This window comes from Aspergillus terreus, genomic scaffold (genome assembly GCF_000149615.1).
Source record: "Aspergillus terreus NIH2624 scaffold_13 genomic scaffold, whole genome shotgun sequence".
Taxonomy (NCBI): Eukaryota; Fungi; Ascomycota; class Eurotiomycetes; order Eurotiales; family Aspergillaceae; genus Aspergillus; species Aspergillus terreus.
Window position 1 is genome coordinate 743592 of NT_165936.1, and position 19917 is coordinate 763508.

The 19917-nt window shown below is 57.4% G+C and overlaps 7 protein-coding genes across 7 annotated transcripts; 5 read left to right on the forward strand and 2 right to left on the reverse strand.

Annotated features, from left to right (window-relative positions):
- Nucleotides 1-958: 958 nt before the first annotated feature.
- Nucleotides 959-2666, forward strand: ATEG_08758 (putative siroheme synthase; the record flags this gene model as incomplete). The annotated part of the gene is made up of 2 exons (XM_001217343.1): nt 959-1277; nt 1327-2666. 2 exons carry the CDS (start codon nt 959-961, stop codon nt 2664-2666), a joined length of 1659 nt encoding a protein of 552 aa, XP_001217344.1.
- A 998-nt stretch (nt 2667-3664) lies between these two features.
- On the forward strand, nt 3665-6081 carry ATEG_08759 (deoxyribose-phosphate aldolase 2; the record flags this gene model as incomplete). The annotated part of the gene is made up of 4 exons (XM_001217344.1): nt 3665-4343; nt 4513-4577; nt 4794-4939; nt 4986-6081. 4 exons carry the CDS (start codon nt 3665-3667, stop codon nt 6079-6081), a joined length of 1986 nt encoding a protein of 661 aa, XP_001217345.1.
- Nucleotides 6082-6903: 822 nt separating this feature from the next.
- Nucleotides 6904-8705, reverse strand: ATEG_08760 (putative ribosomal assembly complex component Ipi3; the record flags this gene model as incomplete). Its single annotated transcript, XM_001217345.1, has 2 exons — nt 6904-8283; nt 8343-8705. 2 exons carry the CDS (start codon nt 8703-8705, stop codon nt 6904-6906), a joined length of 1743 nt encoding a protein of 580 aa, XP_001217346.1.
- A 1173-nt stretch (nt 8706-9878) lies between these two features.
- ATEG_08761 (uncharacterized protein) lies at nt 9879-11957 on the forward strand (the record flags this gene model as incomplete). The annotated part of the gene is made up of 2 exons (XM_001217346.1): nt 9879-10946; nt 10998-11957. The coding sequence occupies 2 exons, from the start codon at nt 9879-9881 to the stop codon at nt 11955-11957; spliced, it is 2028 nt and encodes a 675-aa protein (XP_001217347.1).
- Nucleotides 11958-12741: 784 nt separating this feature from the next.
- ATEG_08762 (lipoate synthase) lies at nt 12742-13692 on the forward strand (the record flags this gene model as incomplete). Its single annotated transcript, XM_001217347.1, has 1 exon — nt 12742-13692. One exon carries the CDS (start codon nt 12742-12744, stop codon nt 13690-13692), a length of 951 nt encoding a protein of 316 aa, XP_001217348.1.
- Nucleotides 13693-15343: 1651 nt separating this feature from the next.
- ATEG_08763 (phosphoserine phosphatase SerB) lies at nt 15344-16877 on the reverse strand (the record flags this gene model as incomplete). The annotated part of the gene is made up of 3 exons (XM_001217348.1): nt 15344-15646; nt 15723-15980; nt 16032-16877. The coding sequence occupies 3 exons, from the start codon at nt 16875-16877 to the stop codon at nt 15344-15346; spliced, it is 1407 nt and encodes a 468-aa protein (XP_001217349.1).
- A 1005-nt stretch (nt 16878-17882) lies between these two features.
- On the forward strand, nt 17883-18867 carry met16 (phosphoadenylyl-sulfate reductase (thioredoxin); the record flags this gene model as incomplete). The annotated part of the gene is made up of 3 exons (XM_001217349.1): nt 17883-18063; nt 18120-18381; nt 18438-18867. 3 exons carry the CDS (start codon nt 17883-17885, stop codon nt 18865-18867), a joined length of 873 nt encoding a protein of 290 aa, XP_001217350.1.
- Between the last annotated feature and the right edge of the window lie 1050 nt (nt 18868-19917).

Consider the following 19917-nt stretch of genomic DNA (forward strand, 5'->3'; position numbering starts at 1 on the left):
GGAACGGCATCCCCTGGTCCTCCGCGAACTTCTCAAACGCCGCGCGCCGCCCGGGCTCCAACAAACTCGCCACCATGGCCGCCATGCACGCCCCCTGCGAAAACCCAATCACCCCGTCGAACGGCCCCTCTGTCCGCAGCACCTCCGCCACCGCCGCCAGCCCATCCTCCAGCCCGACGTACAGCGGCGGGTCGGCCGTGTTTGACCGGCGATACCATGCGAAGGCGTCGAGTTTCGTGTCTGTGTCTTCGGAGGTAGAGCCGCCCTCTTGGGTCGGCTGCGCCGGCTCGTAGCCTGGGATGTCGGCGGGATTGAGACGCAGAGGGCCCGTGGGGTAGTGGGCGGAGACGTCGTGTGAGGGGAAGGCCTTGGTGATGTGTTTGATCAGGGCGCGGGATTTGGCGTGGAAGAGGGGGCCGGATTGGGTGTAGCCGTGGAGGCAGAGGAGTTTGAGGGGGGCCATTTTTCTTCTTTTTCTTTTTTTCTTTTGGGGTTTAGGTGGTGGGATGGTGTACGGAGTAGAGTTAGGTAGAGATAGAGTACCTACGCAGTAGATTGTATGAGTGATGGTGAGACAACTTAGTAAGTCAACGTTGATGCCTCAGGCATGAAGTGAGTAAGCGATCACGCAATTGGGGTTAACTGCTTTGGGAACGATCTCGAATGATTTGTGGATGGATTGTAGGAGTAGATTTCGGATAGAAATAAAAACTACTCTGTCCCTATAGGTAGGCAGTATCGCGTTCATGCATCCTGTGAGTCAAACGGTCAGTCACGATATTGAGACGACTGATAACTCTTATCTCGCTGTCACTTTTCCGCGGACGGAATCATCTCGCCTCTCACTGGTCGAGCCATTGACCTGTCTGGGCGCCGATATTTAACTACCTTACCTTATCTCCTTCTCTGCCCTCTACCCTCTGTACTCAACTGAATCTACGCTGCGAGATCAAACACCATGAGAGATGCCTCGTGCCCTCATACCCCTCCGTTGCTGGCCGCCATCAACGCCGAGTCCCAGGTGCATCTGATCATCGGCGCGAACCAGCTCGCCGCGGCGCGTTGCACCAAGAGTCTCGAAGTTGGCGCAAAGCCCATCATTATTGCACCTGAGACCGCGGACGTGCCGTATGCTCTCGCGGAGCGCATCGACGACGGCTCGGCGCAGTGGATCCGGCGGGAGTTTCGCGATGAGGATCTGACTACGCTCGGCCGCGAGGAAGTCGACCATGTGGTGGATATGGTCTTTGTTACGCTGGGGGGTGCTCACCCGCTGAGTATGTCGCATTTGCCTGTCGAACTCTGTCCGTGCGCTAACAATCGCAGGCCCCATTATCTCACAGCTCTGTCGCCGACTGCGAATCCCGGTCAATGTGACCGACGCCCCAGAGCTGTGCACACTCAGTCTCCTATCGACGTACTCTGACGGCCCGCTGCACATCGGCATCACCACCTCCGGCCGCGGGTGTAAGCTGGCGTCGCGACTGCGGCGCGAGATCTCGTCGACGCTGCCGCCGAACCTGGGCAGCGCCATCGACCGGCTCGGCGCCGTGCGCAGGCGCCTCTGGGCGGAGGACAACGCGGCTGGGCTGTGTGATACGACGCACGGCACGCTATTCGACGGCGACGAGGACGACGCCACGGGACAGAAACACACCTTCAATACGCTCGTCACTGAGGACGACGTCTCGGCCGCCAAGACCCGGCGCATGCGCTGGCTGTCGCAGATCTGCGAGTACTGGCCGCTGCGCAAACTGGCCAGCATCTCCGACGACGACATCGAGCGCATCCTGGCGGCGTACTCGTCCGGCAAAGACGGTCCGAACGGCGTCGCGGGGGTCGACCCGCCGACGCGGTCGACCGGCCGCATTGTGCTGGCCGGATCGGGGCCGGGCCACCCAGACCTGCTCACCCGGGCGACGTACAACGCCATCCAGAACGCGGACCTCATCCTGGCGGACAAGTTGGTCCCGGCGCCGGTGCTGGAGCTGATCCCGCGCCGCACGGAGGTGCACATCGCGCGCAAGTTCCCCGGCAACGCGGACCAGGCGCAGGAGGAGTTCCTGCAGATGGGGATTGAGGCGCTGCGGCGCGGGCGCCATGTGCTGCGGCTGAAGCAGGGCGATCCGTATCTGTACGGGCGCGGCGGGGAGGAGTTTGAGTTCTTCCGCGGCGAGGGGTACACGCCGGTTGTGCTGCCGGGGATCACGAGCGCGCTGAGTGCGCCGCTGTTTGCGGAGATCCCGGCCACGCACCGCGGCGTGTCGGACCAGGTGTTGGTGTGTACGGGGACGGGGCGCAAGGGCGCCGCGCCCGAGCCGCCGACGTATGTGGCCACGCAGACGGTGGTGTTCCTCATGGCGCTGCATCGGCTGTCAGCGCTGGTGGACTCACTGGTTTCGCCGCCGAGTGAGGGCGCCCGCCCGCGCACCCCGTGGCCGAAGGAGACGCCGTGTGCGATTGTCGAGCGCGCGTCTTGCACCGACCAGCGGGTGATTCGCTCAACACTGGAGCATGTTTGCCAGGCGTTTGAGGCGGAGGGATCGCGGCCACCGGGGCTGTTGATTGTGGGAGCCAGCTGTCATGTGTTGCATTCCTCGAAGGAGCAGAAATGGGTTGTGGAAGAGGGGTTTCGGGGGCTGGATGAGCTACGGGTGATTGATTAGATGGTTGGGATTCTGCATATGGTGATGGCGTGTTGGATTGATTTCGGAGTTGGATGAGATACCCTATAGATTGCATGATACGAATATCAATGATCATGAACAATGGATTATTCTATGAAGTTGAAAGGAAGTTGTAAACAAATGCATGCTGAATCAGGCGGTCACGGGACCGCTCCACAACGACCGATCGACGATCATCTTATCGCCTTCTTCTCTACTCCGTACTCAGTATCATTCTCACCACGCAACTCATCTGCCATCATGGCGAATCCAAAGCCCAAGACGTACATGTCGAACGGGAATGTCCTGGACAGGTATGTTCTGCACACATGCCCTTGCTCGGATGGAGACTAACAGAACAGCCCTCCCCTCACCGTCCGCATCTCCCGCTTCGTCGAGAATGTCTACATGTTCCTCGGACTCTACTTCGTGAGCCTGTTCTCAGTACGTCCTGTCCCTTGTCACCCGCAAATCTCCTACCTTCTCGATTCTAACAGAACGTCCACAGTTTGACCCTTACACCGCCGCCCAAAACTCGCAGTTCAACGTCTCCCGCCCCGGTAATCGTTCCAATACCCGTGCGCGCTGGGGAGGCGGCGGTGGCTACGGCTCTGGAGGTCCCGGAGGAGGTGGTGGTGGTGGAGGAGGGAGCGGTGGATTTGGTCCAAGACGGATTGGCCGTGTGGATGATGTGCGCGGTCCGGAGTGTGGGAGCTGTGGGTAGTCTAGTTGGGCGTGGGTGGTGGTGACAAGACAGCGGCTGTCCATGGACTTGATTTCAATACTACAGGTTTTATTGTACACGGAGACTCTGGATTCCTGCTCAAGTAGAATGCTGACCTGGCCTGGATTCATATCACGTGATATCGCCTGTCTTCCCCGCAGAGGGGGAGAATCAACCACCATGAAGTGGATGAAGCTGTGTTTGTCGTCGTTCCGGAATCTCACTACAGCCCTGCCTCATATCAACTACGACTTGTGTCCACATCTCCATCACAATGTCTCACCATGATCAAGTCTGGACGGCACTGATCACCTCGATCAAAAACTCCCTACCAGACACCTTTCCAACATACCCAGCAGACCCATCCCAGATCAACCGCACGATCGACCATACTCTGCTGGCGCTAAACGCCACTCCAGAACAAATCGACGCTCTCTGCGACGAAGCCATCGCGCACCAATTCGCCACAGTCTGCGTCCGCCTCGCCCACGTCCAACAGGCAGTCCAAAAGCTCCACGCCTCACCCAACGTCGGCGTCGCCTGCGTGGTCGGCTTCCACGAAGGCACCCACCCCACGTCCGCCAAGGCCCAGGAAGCGCAGGAGGCGGTGGCCCTCGGCGCGACGGAGCTGGACATGGTGCTGAACTACCCGCTGCTCAAAGACGGACGGTACACGGCTGTCTACGAGGATATCCTGGGGGTGCGCACGGCGGCGCCCTCGCCGTCGGCGCAGTTGAAGGTGATTCTGGAGACGTCGCAGCTCTCGCGCGAGGAGATCATCGCTGGGTCGGCGATTGCCTGTGTGGCGGGCGCGGACTACATCAAGACGAGTACGGGGTTTAATGGGCCCGGTGCGAGGGTGGAGGATGTGGCGCTGATGCGGGCAGTGGCGGAGAAGATGGGATATGGGACTCGGGTGAAAGCTAGCGGAGGGGTGCGGTCGAGGGAGGATTGTGTGCGCATGGTGGAGGCGGGGGCGGAGCGTATTGGGAGCAGTTCGGGGGTGACGATTATGAGGGGGATGGAGGGGAGTAGTGCCTATTGAATTGTACAATAGATACTGAATACTTACCCAATACTCCGTAGTACTCTGAGTACTAGTTTACTGTGGATAGTTCATAGTTGTCGGAGTAGATGAAGATGAGACCCAAGGAACCACCAGGAACCTCCACCGGGTGGAGCACGACGTCATCAGGAACCGCCCTCAGCGGTCAACCGTCCAGCGTCCTGTTTTGTTAGCGAGTCCTCTTCGTCTGTTGTCCACACCATGAACTCATCTTCCCCTAACCCCCTGTCGATTACCTCCTCCTCCTCCTCATCGGCAATGCGACGTCCTACCAACTACAAGGTAGATCTTCTCAGTGTGACGTATCTCGCTTGTAATCGTGTACTGACCGCTGCAGAAACGCAAGACCTCCCACGAGCACAGCCCTCCTGCTCGTGATGAATGCTCCAGTCTCTTCACAGCCAAACCCACCGCCGTCTTCGCCCCCTCCGGCGGTCGCACTCATACCCTGAGTGTTGCTATCCCAGGTAGCATTGTGGCCAAGTAAGTGACTCGACTCCATCCGGATGCACTAGGCTAACTCCCTCAGCGCCCACTCGATCGAGCAAAAAACGTTCTTGGCCGGTATCATTGCGCGTGCTTTGGCCGTCTTCTGTGTGGATGAGGTCGTGATCTTTGATGACGAGGAACATAGATCTCGAAACTATCGCCACTACGATGACGGATATGACTCGCCCATCGCCAAAACATCCGATGAACTCAATGCCTCCACCAAAGGCTATACCGCCTATTCCGACCCCTCGCACTTCCTCGCCCATGTCCTATCGTACCTCGAGACGCCTCCGTATCTACGCAAACACCTCTTCCCCATGCATCCCAACCTCCGTGGCGCCGGTCTACTGCCGAGTCTCGACATGCCGCATCATCTGCGCGCCCACGAGTGGTGCGACTACCGCGAAGGGATTGTCCTCTCGAGCACGCCTCGCGATGGACGGGGCAGAAGCGGATCCCAGATGAGCCTGTCCCCGAATCGTCATTCCTATCGTAACCTGTCGCCTTCCAGTAACTCTAGTCAAGCCTCTACTAACCCCACGACGGCCACCGTCGTGGACACCGGTCTCTCCGAGAAGGTCGTCCTCCCGGACATTCAACTGCCGGAACACGCCCGCGTCACCGTGCGCTTCTCTCACCACGGACACGATCACTACGCAGAACCGGTGCATCCCTCGGCGCCGCGCGCAGAAGCCGGCTACTACTGGGGCTACTACGTGCGCCGCTGTCGGTCGCTTTCCTCCGTCTTCACCGAGTGCCCCTTTGACGGCGGCTACGACCTGTCCTTTGGCACCTCCGAACGCGGCGCTCCAGTCGGAGAGGTGCTCGAGGACGAGGCTCCGTACCACCGCCCTCCCCACACCCACCGACCCGACTACAAGCATCTACTAGTTGTGTTCGGTGGTGTAGCCGGCATCGAGGCCGCCATCCGCAACGACCCTCAGCTCCGCGACATGGACATCCGTCCCACCGACGCCGGAAAGCTCTTCGACTACTGGATCAACCTCCTCCCAGGCCAGGGCAGTCGCACCATCCGCACCGAAGAAGCCGTCTGGCTGGGCCTGACGAGTCTTCGCGGCCTGGTCGAGGGCACCCATCGCGCGAAGCGGTCCTACCGATATAACGGGTCGTAACCTATCCCCTCGCTTTCCGTATCCAGATGGACCAAAGACCCATCTTCCTCAGGTGAGGTCACTCCCTCGCCGCCTCATCCTCTCCTTCCCGCTCCTTTCTCCGTCCTCCCTCTCTCCCTCCCCCTCCCCCTGGCTCTCCCGCCCGCCCTTGCCTCCGCCTGGAACCGCCCTGCAGGAAGCTTCTCCCCAAGGCATGGAAGCGAACGGACAGGCACGCGATAGCCAACGAGACCCCGTACCAGCTGCTACATGCCTACCGTACTCCTCGACCTCCGAAAGCCCCTGTAACCCCATCCCTGACGATCCACCACGCGAGGATTTGCTTTGCTCCTATCGGTGGGCATGGCCCGTGCCCCGACAAGTCCAATCTCGGGATCTGCCGCCCTCCTGCAGATCCTGGTGCCCTAGTGCCCTGCATAGATAGATAAATTCCCTTCATTCACTATTGAGGGGCTCTTAGCGATGACTTAATGCATGCATCTTGACTTGTTGATGAACCTGCACGTGTAGGTGTTTTGCATTGGTTTGTTTGGGTTCGTTTCGTGCTTCTTGCAATTGCGTTGCATAGTGTGGCTGGAACCACAATTCATTGCAGCTGTTCATGCGGGTAGAGTCTAGACTACTTGACTATTAAAATAATTTTTGGTGCCGACAGGCTATCCCGTAGGTATTACGTGCATTTATGCCTTCTATATACACACAATGTCGATCCCATTACCTGAGGCATGGAATGAATCAAGCGAACTTTTCGACCGGTGCGCCGTCTAGCCCTGATACATGCAAACCACACTTCAATGTACATCTGCCTTACCAAGTGCAGTTTCACTCCCCACTACTCAGATCATCCGAATCGCTCGTCAGTGCGCTCTCCTCCGCATCCATCTGCCGTAACACGGCATCACCTTTCTTGCCCTTCTTTTCCGCTGCGAACCACGCTTCGCGCCGGCGCGTCTCGCGCGCCTCCCGCCGCGCCTGGCGAGCAACTCGATCGCGCTGCGTCTGCTCCTGCTTTTGGTGCAGCTCGTTGATGTAGTCGTGCAGATGCACCAGGTCGGTGCGCAGGCGCGTCACTTCGTCGGTGGTGGTGTGGCGCGCGGCATCGCTGGCGGAGACCTTCTTCCGCAGTGTGGCGAGCTCGGTCTCCAGCGCGGCGATCTGGGCGTCCTTTGCTGCGGCGTCTTCATCGCTGATTGTTCCGGTCGGTTGCGCGGCGGCCCCGCCGGTGGTAGAGAACGCGGACAGCTCGGCGAGGCCTTCTTCTAGCATTGACTCTGGGAAGAATGGGTGGGTGAAGGCTGCGGCGAAGGGGTCGGGGCGGGGCGGGGCCGTCTGCGCGGGGAGCGACGACGCGAGAAGATGCGTGCTGAAGGTGTAGTCTGCCGGGACCCTGTCGGCAGCGCTGTTGCGCTCCGAGAGGGAGCTGTCGTAGCGCGGCTTGACGATAGTATGTGCGATGCGCTGGGGCGCGCGGCCGGCCGGACCGCGGGGCAGGCCGTCGAGTGGAAGCATGGCGAGGTTCGTTACAGGGTGGGTGTAGTCGGCCACAGTGGAGGCGTACTTGCGCCGGCCGACGTTCCAGGCCAGAACCTTGCCGTTGTGGTGCGCCGAGAGGAGCGTCATGCCGTCGTGGGAGAGAGTGAGGGCGTGGGCGGCGCCGCACTCTGGCGAGGGGGGCGTCCATTGGGACTCGGCGGGGAGTTGGGCGGGGGTGGTTTGAAGAGAGGCGTCGTGGAGGGGGTGTTGGGTGGGTTGTTGGGAGGATTTGTAGAAGTCGATGGACTGGACGCTGCCGTCGTCGTAGCCGACGTAGAATGCGCGGTCGACGGGATCGAGGGCGACGCTGATGGCGCTGGCGGGGAGGAGGAATGTGCGGAGGACGCGGCCGGTGCGGTAGTCCCAGGCGATGGCGGTGGAGTCTTGCGCCGTCGAGACGGCGATGTTGTAGCGGCCGGTGCTGTGACCGACAGCGAGGGCGGTGATGGCGGCGCGGTGGTGGGAGAATGTGCGGAGGGGACCGTTGGAGGGCTGTCGATCCCGGCCGGAGGGAGGTTTCGTGAAGGAGAGAAGATCAACGAGAGACCAGACGAGAATACTGCCGTCGGACGATCCTGACAGGATATAATTGGAAGTAGGATCGACGACTAGCGAGGTGACGGGTTTGAGATGCGACGCCGTAGAGGCAACTTGACGGCCGGTGCAGGTCTACACTCATTAGAATTTGCTCAGGATGTCGACCGGCATGCAGAATGTGGGATGCTCACCTCCCAGAGAATTAACCGTCCTCCTCCCGTACTGTCTTCGGTACCCAACACCAAGATATCGCCATTCTTGCTCCCCGCGATGGCGATGCTGCGAATGCGCTCGGGGAAGGGCACGGTAGCCTCCTGATTTCCCTTCTCACGACTGTAGACATGGACAATGGCCTTCTCGGACTGCGCGGCGAACACATGCGACGGACTCACGGCGAGGCAATTGGGGGCCGTTGAGCTCTTCTTGAAGGTGGATCGGAGGTTTGGAGCGGGTTGAAACTCATGGATGCAAATGCCGACATCTCGGAGAGCCGCAGACGGCGGCGGCTTCCCAGCTGAGGGGAGGGTGGAAGCGATGAACGATTCGGTGAGCATCGCGAGAAGAGGGTGTATGAGAATGGGAATTGTGAAGAGAAGAAACGAGAGAAGATTACCAGATTAGGAATTTTCGGGGACAAAAATCGCGATAAAGAGGTGTTTGCACTGTTTGCAGTTAATCTGCGTTGGTATTAGCGCGATCTTACTAAGTAGGCCATCTCACTAACCCAACTCGGCAAGTAGTTACATAGTTCCTCCTCCACAACTCCTCCGAACTAACGTCCTCCATGAACCCCGAAGATCCCTTGTCCGATTTATTCTCCTAGTCAATCCATCGCCCCGTCCTTGCAACGGCCCCTTCGTCGATCCTGCGCACGAGTCAAGCTGATCCCTGCAGCAGAGATGAACCTTCATCAACTTCTCCAGATCGTCGCCTCGGATGAGGCCGCAGGATATTATATATGGCATCAGGATTGAAGACCACATACTATTAGGTGGCGTTGGCCTATTCTGATACTCTCCAAATCTCCGCCGCGCATGTCGGGCTGAAATTGCACCCATCGCCAAATATGGACCATCCCGTCCTTAATGCCCACAGCAACGCCACGCAAGGGATGCTCTTGCTAGGGATGCCTCCACCTTGATTGCCCGGCGCAACATCGCCCATCTGTGCCTGACATCTTCTCAATCTATTCGCCCCCTTGATGTAGGGTGAGGCTTTGCCGCGTCCATCCTTTCCCTCCTGGACTCATGCGTGTTTCAATTGGTCTGCAAATGACGAAATCGACATAAAAAAAGCACCCCATCCACGTTGTCACCGTCCTGCAGGTGGCATCCATTGCCTCCTTGGTCCAATGATCGTCGACTGGGACTCGATTCCACCTCGCTCTGGTATGCAAGGACGGTGGCCGCAGTGGCCCTTGACGCTACCTTCATGTTCCAGAGGATTGGGTGACCCTCTGAAGGGAGGGAAACACATACCCCGTCATCTGGCGCTCTCCCACCGCAAGGTAGCCAAGGGATGTTTTGGATCGATTCGTATAAGGGCCGGGACTCCTTCTTCACGCCCGTCGTGGTGCCGTTTCTTCTTCCTTCTGGTTTCCGTCCTTCTCCATCATTCATTTATATCCATACTTTTTGGTTATTAATTTTTAATATACAACCACGTCCGCTATGGACTGCGAATCGAGAATGTCTCTCAAACCTCCCTACGCTAATCATCAACACACCATGTCCTCTCAGAATCTCCCGACATATGCGAGCCGACATGTTCCCTCCTACTATGGAACGGCGGAAGATGGTAGTAGTATGGTCTCGCCACGATATGCGCCGCATGTGCAGCAGCCCTGGAGGAGGCAACAGGCTCTCAGTTCTCTGTCGTTCATTCCATCCACATCTCCGCGCTCGGAGCATTCCGAATACACCACATCACAACAACACCCGCACCCCCAGCAACCGCAACCCCCTCAAATACTTCCCCGACGCCCTGTGGCAGATCGCAGCAGTGCCTGCGTCTCACCATTCCGTTCAGTGCGCAAGATGAAGCAGCCGTTCCAACTGCGTCTTCCGTCTTCTCCATCATACGATACCAACCCTTCCCCTGTTTCTTCTCGAGATTCGAGGACGCCATCTGCAAATCACTCTCTCCGGACATGGCGTTCGGATGGTAACCTCATGACCACCAGTCTCGAGACGTTCGGCCTCCTCCCTAGCCCGCCTCTGTCGGATTACAGAACCTCCCAGCATTCCCCATCATCGACATATTTCTCTCCCAAGATCGATTCCGACACCGACACTGAGCAGGGCACACCGAAAAGTAACACCGGCATACCGGACGTGAAACATTATAATATGCATCGGACCTCCACACCCGAGACACTGACTGAATATCCAAATAAGACACCGGGAGCCACCAATGTTCACATGGCGCATTCTCATATGATCAGACAGTGCGAGCCGTCCGAGGACGGAAAATACACGCCCATGTCCATGGCTTCAGAACGCATGTCATCGCCTCCAGTGACGTCCGACATCGCAGCCTTTGGTAAAAGAGACTTCTCTGGGTCCTCTATGGGCACCCAGCGGAGTCGGTCTGGCACCGTCTCCAGCGAGGCCAGCTGGGCTGCCAGCAACCTGTCCTACTGCGAGAGATGGCTCCAAGGGGCCCCAATCGAGCCGATCGATGAGAATAGAGAGAACGCGCGGGAACTCAGTCGAAGGAAATACCAAATCGTCCAGAACAGCCCGCCTCCTCGAGACCGGAAGCGTGACATGAAGTCTACGCCGGATGAGCCATTGGTAAGTCGATCGGCATTCAGCGTGTCGTTGAAACGTTCTAACATTTCCCAGATGTTTGCTTCGGTCGCCAGTAAATCCAAACCTAAACTGGTCGACATCTCGCGACAGTCATCCCCTGCCACCAGCTACTCCATACCCACGCCTCCCCAACAACCTCTTCCTTGCACGCCCGATCAACGCCTGCAGGAAATCTCCGCCTTCAGCCCTGAGACCCCGTTGGCCATGTCAGACAGCGGGTATGGGACGCACCGTTCCTGCTACTCTCCAGAGGACTTCCCTGGTGACAAGGAGGACGACTCGGTCGAGGCGAGTTCCATCGGCTCTGGAAGTGCTAGCGAGACGGTCGTCTGTCACAGCGATAAGCCCGCTGCAGATGACCAGTTTCGCCCAAAGTCCATGCCTAAACCGACTCTCCGGGCCAATGCTCGACCTACCACCAATCCTTCCCAGCGTCACTCGTCCAATCCCTCCCCACAGGAGGAATTAGAGAAATGGTGGGATCACGAGTGGACCATCGATCAGTTAGAGCAGTCGGCGAGGGACTTTCCGCGCAATATGCTCAAACTGACCTCGCCGGCCATTATGTTCCTCCGTCACAACAATGAAAAAGCTCTTATCCGACCCTTCCGCAAGATTTTTCCTGAATCTGCGGAGAATCTGCTCGACAGCCTCTGTGCAGCGTTGATCGCCCAAAATTATGTGGTGTCCTTGTCCGCCATGTCCTTCCCTAATCGACGAACCAGTAACTTCTCTCAAAAGCCCAGCTTGTCGCGTCTCGACACCGTTCCAGAAAGGGTTCCTGAAAAAGCATGTTCCACCTTGGGGATCCACTATCCCCAGACGTCGCCCACGCGGATCAAAGACCGGGTCTTGGGCTCGCGCAGTATGGAGCTGCGCAGGGAACTGGATCGGATCGTCGATAACTTGCTGCTTGCCATTGCCGGCAAGCAAGACGAGACGCTGAAAGCGGCAGTGCTTGTTTTAGCCCAGGTCCTGGAGACCAATTCCTAGTGGCGATCACTGCCTGACACTCTTTAACTCTCGAATTTCTTCTTTGATCATACTAACACTCGAGATAATGTTGCTTTGCACATTCAGTCTCTTCCTCTCACTCTGTCTTTTCTTTTTGTTCTGGCGAGACCATTGCATAGATCGTTTAATCTGGCATACTTTGTTTGCATACTACCTCTATCCCTGTCCCTCGTTGTACATTTGTTGCCTGTCCTCGGCGCCATTTCCTATGTTCTTAACCGGAAGGTTAATGTATAATTACCGGAGAAGAATGATACCCTCCCACCTAGCTGTTGAACTAGTAGCCCGTAAGGACGAGTAACCATGGAAGCTGTAGCCTGTCGATGAAGTCCTAAGCTTCTACGCTGTGTGGCTCTCGGGCGAGGAAAAGTCGGCTGAGTCAGCCCGTTATCTCCGTTTCCCGCGGAATTCCAAACTTCATATCTTCAACTTCTCCTCCACCAACTCTCCCAGCACAACAACACTCATCATGGCCGCATCTACCAGCCGGTTACGGCTCCTCTCGCGGAGCATCCCGCAGACCAACACAGTTCTCTCTCCCGCTCACATCCACGCTCGGACCTACGCAACCACCGACCCTTCCTCGTCCGCCACCGGCACCACGCCGCAGCGCCGCCGCACCAACTTCACGGACAAGCTGAACGCAGGCCCCAGCTTCACCGATTTCGTCTCCGGCGGCAACAATGACAACGCCCCGCTCGACCCGTCAGAGGCCTACGCGCTCAAGACGGCGCTCGTCGGGCCCGCCGGCCGCAAGAAGGAGATGACACGGCTGCCGTCGTGGCTGAAGACCCCCATCCCAGACTCCAAGAACTACCAGCGGCTGAAGCGCGACCTGCGCGGGCTGAACCTGCACACCGTGTGCGAGGAGGCCCGCTGCCCCAACATCTCCGACTGCTGGGGCGGCAGCGACAAGTCGCACGCCACGGCGACGATCATGCTGATGGGCGACACGTGCACGCGTGGCTGCCGCTTCTGCAGCGTCAAGACGTCGCGCCGCCCGCCGCCGCTCGACCCGCACGAGCCTGAGAACACCGCCGAGGCCATCTCGCGCTGGGGGCTCGGCTACGTCGTGCTCACCAGCGTCGACCGCGACGACCTCGCCGACGGCGGCGCCCGCCACTTCGCCGAGACCGTCATGAAGATCAAGTCCAAGGCCCCCAGTATCCTCGTCGAGTGTCTCACCGGCGACTACGCCGGTGACACCGACATGGTCGCCCTCGTCGCCCGCTCCGGCCTCGACGTCTACGCCCACAACGTCGAGACCGTCGAGGCTCTCACCCCCTTCGTCCGCGACCGCCGCGCCACCTTCCAGCAGTCCATCCGCGTCCTCCAGGCCGCCAAGGCTGCCCGCCCCGATCTCATCACCAAGACCTCGCTCATGCTCGGCCTCGGCGAGTCCGACGAGCAGATCGAGGACGCCCTCCGTCAGCTTCGCGCTGTCAATGTCGACGTAGTCACCTTCGGCCAGTACATGCGTCCCACGAAGCGCCATATGGCCGTGCATGAATACGTCACGCCGGACAAGTTTGAGCACTGGCGCCTGCGCGCGCTCGAGATGGGCTTTTTGTACTGTGCGTCGGGCCCGCTGGTCCGCAGCAGTTACAAGGCCGGCGAGGCGTTCATCGAGAACGTGCTGAAGAAACGTCGGGCGGCTGGTGCGACAGGCGAGTCTGTGCGCGATGGCGCGGTTGCGATGGACGAGGCGCGGTGATGCTGCCCGGTGCTTTAATGGTCTTTAAGCTTTGTTTGTTCTTGCATGGAAGTTGGTTACGGCGCAGGTTGGCAAAATCATTGCTTGTATTCTAGATATTATTTTACCGGACCGATGGGCTAGGAGCCGTCTGGGTATACATACGCCTACTATTTGATTTCAACATCATGAAATTTACTTGATAATATTAGGTGCTAGACGCGTAGTGGGATGCGATAATCATAGCTGGATCTGTCACAAAAAAGAAGAACACGCTACTCAACTAGCAAGGTAAAATGCCTTGCAATATGAGCCCAATCTCGGGCCCCGCGTCTCGGATGAAGGAGACGAGCTGGTCCAGCTGCTCGCGGGTTACGTTGTCTGCAATTTGCACGGTGAGAAGAGCCCTCAGCGAAGGAGCGATACTGGGGGAATGGACCGATTCATTCAACCCAGCTAATGGAAGGCATATCGATGATGCACCCAGCTTCACGCTGTGGCTTGTTGTCATTTTCATGCTTCTTGAGCGCCCCCACATGGTCTGGACGAGGTCCGCGACCTCCACATACCGAGCTCCCTTCTCTTGTCGAACAGCAATTTCCTTTCTGAGGTATTCTGTGAGGCTGGGTTCTGCGGGGGAGTACTCTTCATCCACTGCAGCGAGAACCTCGACGACGTGAGTACCAGTGGTGGGAGGGGAATGGCGCGGTACCCCGAAGTAGTATTTGCAATCAAACACAAAAAGGACGTCGACATTCGCGGTGTCCCTCAGATCGTAGTGACCAGGCAAAGCTAGCGAAATCAGAAATGTATCTGCATCGAACGCCTCGAAGCGTCGGATATTGAGCCTGTCGCATAGATCAACGGACGGCGAATTGCGGGTCAGAATCCCTTGCCCGGCATAATGGACGATGACGAGGGCTCTTCCGGTGGTCCTTTTGGCCGACGCCAGCAGATCCCTGAGCTTCTCTTGCACCCTCCAGCCCGGAGGTCTATCTGAGTGGTCGAGGGTGAGCTCCGTTGCCTCAGGGAGTCGTAACATTTCCAAGATGTTCTGGAACTGGGTGGCAGCGGCGACTGTACGAGCATCATCGGACGCCCATCTGATGGAGAGAGCGTATACCGCTGCATACTCCGCATTGTGTTCGTTGACCGCGTCTGTGAGGGTGTCGCGAAAGTCGAGGCCTGTCAGGCGACTCATTGTGGCTCGTATGGCAGAGTAAGAATGATGGATTTTTCCGCTAAGACCTAAGTCAGATAAGAGAGAGAGAGAGAGCAGAAAGTGGGATGTGTGAGAGAGAAAGGGAAGGGTTCCAGTAGAACGATGAACAATATATAGCTGAAGGAATGCAGTTGTTAGGAAGGCAAGACCAACAAGAAGGAAAGTACAGCAGTCCCTCGAGCTAGGAAAGAAAGCACCGCAAGCCGCCAGTTACCATCTGATAGGAAGGACCGAGCTCCGGAAGGAGAGATTCATCAACCGGTATATTCGTAGCGTCGTATATGTACACTCCTACGCCGACATAAAATGCAATGTTCAATCCGAAACCCCAACTCGTCCTCCCACCAAACCACCTCATAAAGATCAAGAAACGAATGCAGGTCTCTTGCCGTACCTGCTGGCAAGATCCAAGAAAATGCAATATACAGAGAAAGAGATGACAACTCCCGATCATGCGATCTCATCGGCGATCAATTCCTGGACGTCCTCATGCGTCAGACCAAAGAGGTACAGGATGTCGACCAGGCTCTCGCCATTCAGACGGGTAGGTGCCTCAAGCTGGACCATGCTCTTGGCACGCCAGGCGACACCGAGTCCGGCGGCGTGCAGCATGGGCAGGTCATTCGCGCCGTCGCCGACGGCCACGGTCTGCGACAGGGGGATGTCATGCTCCGCAGCGATGGACTTGAGCAGCGCGCGCTTCTGCTCCGCGTTGATGATCGGGTACGTGGGAACGAGACGGCCCGTGAGGGTCTGCGTTTCGGGGTCGATTTCAAGCTGTGCCTGGTTATTATCATATGATCCACTGATAAGGGAGCGAAAGACATACGTGGTTAGCATGGGCATAGTCGATACCCAGTTCGCCGGCCAGCCATTCGGCCAGCGGCTGGAATCCGCCGCTCAGAACGGCCATCTTGCAGCCCAACTGTTTGAGCGCCTTGCAGAGTTCGCGCGCACCGGGCACGATCTTCAAAACGGACTTGAGCTTGTCAAAGACGTCTGCGGGGACGCCCTTGAGCAGGCTGACACGCTCTTTCAGCGAGGCGGAGAAGTCGAGTTCACCATTCATGGCACGCTCCGTGATTTCCTAGACGTTCGTGAGTGACTGGAGGGTATGCGACGGGACGGGATCACGGACCGACACCTGTTTCTCGACGCCGATGAATTTGGCAATCTCGTCGATCGACTCGTTGTCCACCAGGGTGCTGTCCATGTCGAAGACGACCAGCCGCTTGTGGCGACGGAACACGCTCTCCTTTTGCAGGACCACCTCGACATTCCACTCGCGCTCGAAGCGCCAGATGCTCTCGTGCTTGCGCAGATCGCCAAAGGTCAGATAGTCGGGGTTGGGAGGCGGGGAGAAAGTGACTTCGACGACGCGGGGGTTCTCATGCTGGTCGAGACAGCGGTGGGAGGTGTTCATGCGCTGGTAGGGGGTCGGCAGGGATTCGATGATCTGGAGGAAATTGGTCAAGCAGAGCTGCGACACGAAGGGTCCGTAGAGGTGGTCGAGGGGTTCGGGTTCTGGCGCCGGGGGTTCGCGGGGGATCTTCTCGATATCCACGGTGGGGGCCGACCCCGGGGGGACCATGGGGGAGGGGAGTCGGTCGCCGGGGCGTGCCGCATTTGCGGACGAATCGGGATGGAGATGCGGATGGATAGGGTTGGCGGACTTGTAGTAGATGGTCGCGACGATTTGCGCAGTGCCCCCAGGCAGGGGATTGGTGTGGTGGTTGAAGATGCTGTGGATGATGCCGCTGTCGGTGACTTTCTCGGGATCGGGACTAATGGGGTTATTGAGAGAGAGCGAGCTCAACCCAGAGTCGATGGAGTTGCCAGTTCCCAGAACATTGGCGATGGTCTGATTGACGGGAATGGAGGGCTTGTATTGCTGGTGGTCCTGAATGAAGGAATTACTGCGCAGGGTCTGCTGCAGCACCGGCCGTTGGGGACGGGTGGTCGTCGGGGGATTATTGGAAGCCATGGAGGGGACGATGGGAAGACAATAGCCGGGGGGAATGAACGAGAGATACAGAGCGACCGATAGAGACGACGCAAGGAAGGTGACCAAGCCCGCGGAGGGAGGAGACAGAGAGCGTGAAGCCGTTGCTCTCGATAAGTTTTGATAATGCAGAATTCGGCGGGAGTTTCTTTGGGGGGGAGAAGGGCGCCGATCGGCACGTGGTAAGGTCACATGACAGCATCATCATAACTTCAACCTCAACACCTCACTCCTACTGCTTTGGAGAGCGTATAGTATGATACTGTACGACTAGTGCATCCCATAATGGAATACGACGGTGGTTGATCACAGCAAGTACACACATCTCTCGACCCTTCCATGACGACCATCAGTCATCAATCCTGCTTGCTAATCCTGCACAGCATACGGAGTAATCACCGAACATCTCCCATACATCATCCCGCCGGGCATGTACATCATCAAGATGACAATTCCCCACGAGGATCCGCTGCGGCGGATCCAGTCATTGTGCACGCCCGGATGAGACTTTTCTCACTAGAACCTGCTGGGCCTCCACCGAAGAAAGCGATTTCTCAGCCAAACGCTGGCTGCGGGCGCGCACAGCGACCAGGTGCGCAGGTATTGCGTGATTTCCTGGAGACATGAGGAAATTGAATTTTTCAGCAGTGCCGCCCGAATGCGGCAGGCGGTCACAGCCAATGTCGTGATCGCAGCGGCAGAATGCATCGGCATGTCTCAAGCCCTCTGGGCACGCCAGAATGAGCTCCCGACTGCCGATGATGTCGTGATTGCCCCTGGGTGCCTCTTCTCTTATATCAGACCCTTCAGTGGCACCTCTGCTTCTGTCCGACATCACTTTTCGCCTCCAGTTTGCATTTCCCCATCTTCAATCTCCCATCTCAGCCCATCTTCCTCCCATTCCGCCTTTCTATAGATCGGTCTGCTGCATTCAGCCTTGCAATCTCTCTTTCTTCCACCCACTGTCCTCTCCTCGCGTCAGTCACAATGCCTGCGAAGATGCCTGACAACTACCCCACTGAGTCTGAGGCCTACGATGCCAAAGATACCACCACCGAATCCGGATATGTCAGTGGTAGCTCCAGCGAGGACTATCTCCCGGAGATTGTCTTCACCAAGCCTCATCTCCAGTTTCTCAACCGCCAGCTGCAGTTCCTCGAGCCTCAAGGTCCGTCTCCCTACCCCTCTTTTCCATCCAAGGGCCAATCACTGACGTGATATTAGATGTCCTGAGATGGTGTGTCACATCACTGCCTCATCTCTTTCAGACCACCGCCTTCGGTCTGACCGGCCTGGTCACGCTGGACATGCTCTCCAAGCTGGACGTGCCCCGGCCCCAGGTGGTCGACCTGGTCTTCCTCGACACCCTCCACCACTTCAAGGAGACCTTGGCTCTGGTTGACAAGGTCCGCCAACGATACCCGAACGTCACCATCCACGTCTACAAGCCCAAGGGCCTGGAGACGGAAGAAGAATTTGCCAAGAAGTACGGGTGCCCGTCTCTGGGAGCGGGATGACCAGTTCTACGACTGGGTGGCCAAGGTCGAGCCTGCTCAGCGGGCCTACCCGTGAACTCAACGTCCACGCCGTGCTGACTGGCCGTCGCCGCAGCCAGGGTGGCAAGCGGGGAGACCTCGACATCATCGAAGTCGACGAGGCTGGTCTCATCAAGATCAACCCGCTGGCCAACTGGACCTTTGAGCAGGTCAAGGCCTACATCAAGGAGAACAACGTGCCCTACAACGAGCTCCTTGACCGCGGGTACAAGAGCATCGGGGACTACCATTCCACCCAGCCCGTCAGCGAGAACGAGGATGAACGCTCGGGCCGCTGGAAGGGCCAGGAGAAGACCGAGTGTGGCATCCACAACCCTCGCTCCAAGTACGCCCAGTACCTGCTGGACATGGAGCGCAAGCGCCAGGAGGAGGCTCTCTCACAGGCGTTGAACACTCAACTGACGCCGGCACAGTGATAGAGGGCCACCGTCAATTCCTGATTTGCATTCGTCGGCGTTTTGATTGGGTTTACTAGCGGGATACTACCAGCCTTGGTTCTTTTACATCTTTTATATGGGCACGGACATAATGTCGTTATGATTTTTGGGCATACTGGGTGGATGGGTTAAAAGCTGACTGTTGCCAGCCCTAATTTCCTTTCTGTACATAGTGGGTTGGCAAGACCGGACGGTCGACCACGATAATGACTAGCATGATAGAATGACTAGATTTTATTGATTTGTGTGGACTTGGTATAGTAGGCTTTGTTATTGAGGCCTTAGGCCGTGAGAGTGGAGTGGGGCGAGAACCCTAAGTCAGCACGGTAGGCAGAAACATATCTCCCTCTCCGTGTCCGAAGCAGCCCCTTTGTCGAGATTTTAGGGAATCCGGCGACAGTGGCTAGATGATACTCTCGTGAGAACAGAGGATCAAGTCTATCCTGAACCCTCTGTCTACCTAGGTCCATCGATGCACTTGATACGGGGGAGGCACTGGATACTGCAGAGGGTCACCAGATCAACGCCAGTGGTGGCAGATCTGATCTAGAAACCGTTGATAGATCCAGATCGACCAGGTTGACCCTCTGGTTCGCAGATCGATCTCGTTGACGTTGACGCCATGCGGGAGGCGATGGCGTCAGACAGGCTAGTTGTAGTTAATTGTAGGGCACCTGGTGCCTCACGTGGTGGTGGATCTTATCTTATCTTATCGCGATCTTATCGGGCGGCCTGGCCACGGTGTCGCCGGCCAAGCTTTTGCTGTGGCACGATCATTGCTTGTTGACCAGGTGGTCCTGAAGTAGATACTAGTTAGGTAATTTCTCTGGGACGTGGTCTGGCGGTTAGATCCCACTACAGTACATATTGAAGGTACATCTGGAGTGAAAGGTAGCATTGATCGTGGACAGAATCTCGCTAGAGGAATTTTTGTCTTTTGAACATGGTACGTAGAAGGCAATTGGAGAATTGACAGATCTCTTCCTTGAACGAATGCTTGAAACCAACGTGAAACCAATTGGGTTGCAT